Source organism: Haliotis rubra, unplaced genomic scaffold (assembly GCF_003918875.1).
Source record: "Haliotis rubra isolate DU_JTF1 unplaced genomic scaffold, ASM391887v1 Scf1839, whole genome shotgun sequence".
NCBI classification, from domain to species: domain Eukaryota; kingdom Metazoa; phylum Mollusca; class Gastropoda; order Lepetellida; family Haliotidae; genus Haliotis; species Haliotis rubra.
In genome coordinates, this window is record NW_025765824.1 from 6,171 (window position 1) to 11,822 (window position 5,652).

Genomic DNA, 5,652 nt, shown 5'->3' on the forward strand with positions numbered 1-5,652 from the left:
ACCCATCTGACAACTGGTAGACTAGACCACGTACTTTATTTGTGTACCCATCTGACATCTGGTAGACTAGACCACGTACTTTATTTGTGTACCCATCTGACAACTGGTAGACTAGACCACGTACTTTGTGTACCCCTCTGACAAATATAAATTGACACGGCTCACATGGCCGACGGCTATAAATAGACAATGCCATTTTGAAAGTAGCCAAATGTATTTGATGTATATGATGTATTTGGGCTGACACTTTTAAGTAAAGCATGCATTCTAGAACCCCCAAAGTTCTAGAATCTGTAATTTACTGAGAAAGTGTAATCTCAAATACAACAAATGTTACGTCTGACCACTTTCTAAATGGTATTGTGAATCCATAAGAATAGTGTATCTGTAAGCACTATAGAACGCTCTTCCAGTTCTACACGCAATACAAAGAACGTGCAATCACATAAATACCTCTTGCATATTCTTCTTCCAATTCCTTGGTCACGACGGCCCCAAATCGTGATATGTTTGATTTCAGCTTTGACAAGCCGTTGGTGTTAAAGGCAGCTGCGGGTATGTCCTGTGTTTGAGTCTCAACAGTGTCAAGGAAAGCCCGAGTTGCCTCCCTTACAGAACTCTCCAACTCCAGGAGGTCTGATTGTGAGGCATACGTGAGAACCTTGGTGACGTAGTCTAAAACCTCAGAGCATTTCTTCGAAACTTCTTCACATGTGTTTAGCTGAGTACGGAGACTTGTCTTGGCCGCCTTCGTCTGACCTTCAAGATCAGTCAGAAGTTCCTTCTCTCGTTGGTCAAGTTGTGATCGCAGACTTCTAAAAGTATGGCCAATATTTTCTGTCAACGTGTTGTGCGTTGTATCTGTGATTTCGGTCCCTCGTCTGATATTCTGAATGTGGGATTGTTGGCGAGCTTGTAAGGTTGCCAGCTCAGTTTTGCGTTGGTCCAGCTGTTTGAGGATACTTTTAGCTACCACATCTAACTTCTCAACTTCATGATCTGCGTGATCTTCAAATCTGCATCTTCCACAAATCAAAATGTTGCATCTCCGATCTAAAAGATAAAGAGAGTCAGGGCTGTGGATACTGCAAGGGGTTGGAATGTTTGAGACAGCTGGTTTAAAGTCGCTGAGGTTTTGAAGTACATGTTTTCTTGTAAGTTTGAAGTTGCTGTGCATATTCTGGCAGTATTCACAGAGGAGCTCTTCACACTCCCGACACCAACACACAGCCTGGTTGCCGTCATCTTCGTGTGTACAGAGAAGCTCTGTGGGGCGATGTTGGACTGTCAGATGGAATATTTCTTTCTGTCTAACTGCATCCTTCTTGAGCCTTGTGTCTGTGAGGTTGACCTCCGTCTGACAAGAAGAGCATGATATCACACCACCAGCTGCAGATGTCACACACGTCTCACACACAGCATGTAGACAGGGCAGTAGGTAGGGGGCGGGGCCTTTGAGGACAAACTGCTGATGACAGACAGAACACTTGGGGAAGATGTCCATTCTGGAAGACAGTAGACTTTAATGAGTGATCTCTGTTATATTTCCCTTTATGGTGAGATAGGTAGTTTGCAAACCAACATATAGTTGGCACCCAAAGAACAGCTAACAAACATCTCAATTTTATACCGAACGTCAAATCGCTGATTGAGACCAAGGCATTTGAGTCCACAGTAGAAATCTTAAAAGCGCCTTTTTAAAATCTTCCTTTCTGCCACAAACTAGAAATATTCGGTCCTGGTCAGTATCTATCTATCCTGTTGCTTTGCACAGTTTCGTTTGTGCCATACAGTAGTAAACACTGAACTTTTTAATCTGTAATTACACATGTTCATATTTCAAGTACTCGTCTGTAGACATTTCACTTCGTGACAATACAGTCGTAACAACACCTGTTTTTTCAAAGATGGTTATTGTGACGTACAAGCCCTGATCGACCAATCTCTTTCCTATATTTTCTATATTCATTGAAGAATGTACCATAACGCTGATGTAACATTTTGTAAAAACGTATTCCTGATGTGTTACAAGACATAGTAAGCATTTCAAGTATTCCAACTTTGCATTGTCCGCTTGTCCAACTATTTCAAATAAGACATATGTCTGTGTCCTCAACACAGTGTCCTGTTGAGTTAGCCCCATTGTAGAATAACAACTAGTGTCTGACATTCACATATTTTCAGGACTGATGATTCCTAAACTATATTAATTATATGTTAGATTAATTAGATATAATAAAAGGTGCTCGGAGACACATATAGGAAAGCAACAAAGCGTGAAGATCCGCGTTAGAAAAGTCGCAAGAGTCGACTAACGGTATCGGGTGGTCAGGATCTCTGACTTGGTCGACACATGTTATTGTATCAAATTCCGTGGATGATAAATATAGGTTATCACGCGAGTGTGTTTTTGGGATGGTTAATATCCTGCATTAGGAATAATCATTGTATTAGCGAGCCTTGGCGAGACACGACCGGACACGACCGCCGACCCTTGACGCCATGTTTGTTTACACTGTGAAAGTAGTCCCTGAAATTTGCATATCACCTCTCTAATTTGCATCGATATCCGTATATGACCCCAACGGATACCGAAAATATCCGTTGGCTTTTATCCTGCCGAGAACACTATCCATTGTATGATAATGCAGTTGATCACTTGATTGCCTGGTCCAGTCTTGATTATTTTCAGACTGCAGCGTTTCACACCAAACAAGAAACAGCAGCAAAACACAAATTACAACACGCGACAGGCTGTATTTTGACAGAACTGACGCCTGTTGATTAGTGCTACTCCGTGTCTGTATATGCTTGTCCTCCTTTATGTCCACGAAATACTGGTCGCCCGACAACATATCCACATTCTATCCACAACACACAGAGGAGAGGCGGTTCGATAACAACGAGAGCTCCCTCGCCACATATATCCATACAAGGTATACCCTTGCAGTGCAGTCTTTTCATAACGACAACAATAAAAAAGCTATTCATTCAACCGATCTTTTCCCTGCTTTCAACATCGGCGCAGTGATAACTGGTTAGATTGATTTTGTGTATAGCGCACTTTTGAACTAAAGCGACACGATACGACAAAGGCTTGACGGTGCACAATATGACACAAAGACAGTGTGTCGTGGCGTATGTGACTAGCTAGCTGATTCGATTTTGTACAAAACGTACTTTTAAACGGTAGAGGCTTGCTGTGCACGATGCGACACAATTACGATGAATCATGGCGTGTATGAGTGGCGAAGCTGCCATCATCGTAGAACAAAAGTAGAAACTTGTTGTTGTTACGTATCACAAATAACCAGGATTTACAACGTACGACCATGGTATTTGTATCTCCAGCAATAACAACGTGGCAACGTGACATATACTAGCAAATGTTAGACCAGACAGATAACCGTGTACTGGCCTGCGAGATGAGAGACAGTTACAACACACCTACCTGGACAAATAGCTTCCTTCTCTGTGGCACAGAGGTCGCTTCCGGCAGATGACACGTGACTAACATACTTGAAGTGTAATCTATCCGGTGCATGTTTACAGTGTTACTGCCTGACTGCATATTCGTGCTGTCAGGCGAGCATCCTCGATAATCTCCAAGCCGTGGATGCATCCAGGGTATAGTGGAGAGTGATCGTAACGTATACCCTGGAGGTTATCGAGGATATCAGGCGAGTAGCAAGCCATGTTTTTCGTGTAAGCCCAATAGGTTGCCAAGCTTTATAATTAGATAGTATTGAGTGCTTTCCCAACTTTCATGCTGATCTTTAGCAAACATCATATATGTAAGCCCGGGATTTTTTATAATGGTAGCTGAGTCATTCTCAAAATATGCAGCTTTTCCCCGTATCGGGATTAAAACCTCAATAAAACCGTCAAATTTTATCAGTGTGTTAAAATCTGATTTCTACTTCATTGCCAATGTCTAATCTTACTTGGGAATTTTTATCACAAACAAAAGGATCAAATACTGTTTATTTTTTTTTCCTTTTTATAACAAGGGGCATGCATTTTGTCATGTATCCAAGCGCAAAAACCAAACATCATGTGTCTGCTGCGCAATAAATTTTATTTAAGAAGACATTGTTTCTGGAGGGTTGAAAGAATAGACCTTTTTCCCCACTCCTGGTAGATGTTCATGATTTTCAAGTTGAATTTTGATATAAAAACATCTTTGTTTTCTTGTATACAAGAAAAATGTCTTTCCTGTAACAGTTCCATAGAATTATGAAATAATTAATGATCCCTCATCCTGTGAAAGTGGAACTACATGTTATGCTTATTAACAACTTCTGGTTGAGAGTGATGAACATGTGGTGTTGAGTTCAAGACGAAATTTTCAAAGAAAATCAAGTTGAAAAGGTCAGCATTTTCGAGTTTTTTTAACGGTGTCTTTTAAGTAACATCAATTATTAAAAAAATACCCAATTTTCCACAAGTATGTTTTTTTCTTTTTGCATTTGGAACCATAATTATAACACAAGAATGTTGTCTGAAATGGGAAAGGGACTAGACATTATTTTTTCTCTTAATTTACTCTTACAATTTGTCTTTTCATATAACAGTCTTTTCTGTAACAGCTATTTTGTTATTGGAAAGACCTCGAGTGTTACTTCAAAGAAACATCAACATTGATTAGTCACATATTCTTTTTAGTTTAATGTTAATGTCATTAACAGTTGACTTGTGGTAATGATCTAAGGTTTATATATGCTGAGGTTGAAACATGTTTCAGACTTTCTTGTCTGAATGCAATCATACTAATTCTTGTCAAAAGGTCGTTATTGGAAAGACAAATTCTGTAACTGCAAAGACAATTCAATACAAATTTGAAAATAAACGTTATCTCCGGTAGGTCTTTGTTCATCTAGATTTGCTTTGTGCTCATATTATGACCTTAAAGATCATATTTTGAGTAACAATCCAGATTTTCCCTAAAAATGTGTATGCTATATGTCTTTCAACTTATGTTGTTACAGTTTTAAAGACAGTTTATCACTTATTAACTTTCATTTTTGTCTTTCTTTCCTGATTCATTCAGATGAGCATTAAATCTACGAGATAAGATTACCTTATGCTTCACAAGAAAGTCTGTTTTAGAAACTTTGAATGCTTTTATGCATTTTCAAATACTGTCATTTGAAAGACAGTGTGTGACTATGACTATAATATGATAATAATATGACATCGTAATGATCAGTCTGCAAAACCATCAAAGTGTTAACATCTAGTTTCCTATGTAAAGTTAATGTGTCATAATCACAAACAAAATATCAATGAAACATTCATTTCAGTATGTTTTTCAGAACTGGAAAATATACACTGGATGTTACAACCTTTAAATCGTTGAGAAATCCACTTAACAAATAGGTCAGTGTTAACAATATTTTGAACACTTACGCATAGCTAAGACCAGAAATATAAATTAATTTCCTCACTTCAGTAACCCATGACTTTCGGTTATTATCGTCCATTCTTTTTAACATAGGTTTGTTAATGATATCTAGTCGCTTCCATAATTAATATTTTACACCAATACTTAACTCTTCTTATTATAGAATCACAACAAATATAATGACGACTGCATTCAGATAAAACAGCTGTGTTTGTTGTGGTAATACCAACACCAAAAACATAAGAAAT

The 5,652-nt window shown here is 38.6% G+C and overlaps 1 protein-coding gene across 1 annotated transcript; it reads right to left on the reverse strand.

Annotated features, from left to right (window-relative positions):
- Positions 1-415: 415 nt before the first annotated feature.
- Positions 416-3,592, reverse strand: LOC124273763 (E3 ubiquitin-protein ligase TRIM33-like). Its single transcript, XM_046709070.1, has 2 exons — positions 3,452-3,592; positions 416-1,505 (listed from the first exon to the last, which is right to left on the reverse strand). The coding sequence occupies exon 2, from the start codon at positions 1,502-1,504 to the stop codon at positions 416-418; it is 1,089 nt and encodes a 362-aa protein (XP_046565026.1). The 5' UTR covers position 1,505; positions 3,452-3,592.
- Between the last annotated feature and the right edge of the window lie 2,060 nt (positions 3,593-5,652).

Bases quoted from the DNA above. Each gene is read 5' to 3' on its own strand.
- LOC124273763 (XM_046709070.1), bottom strand. From the start codon at position 1,504: ATGGACATCTTCCCCAAGTGTTCTGTCTGTCATCAGCAGTTTGTCCTC.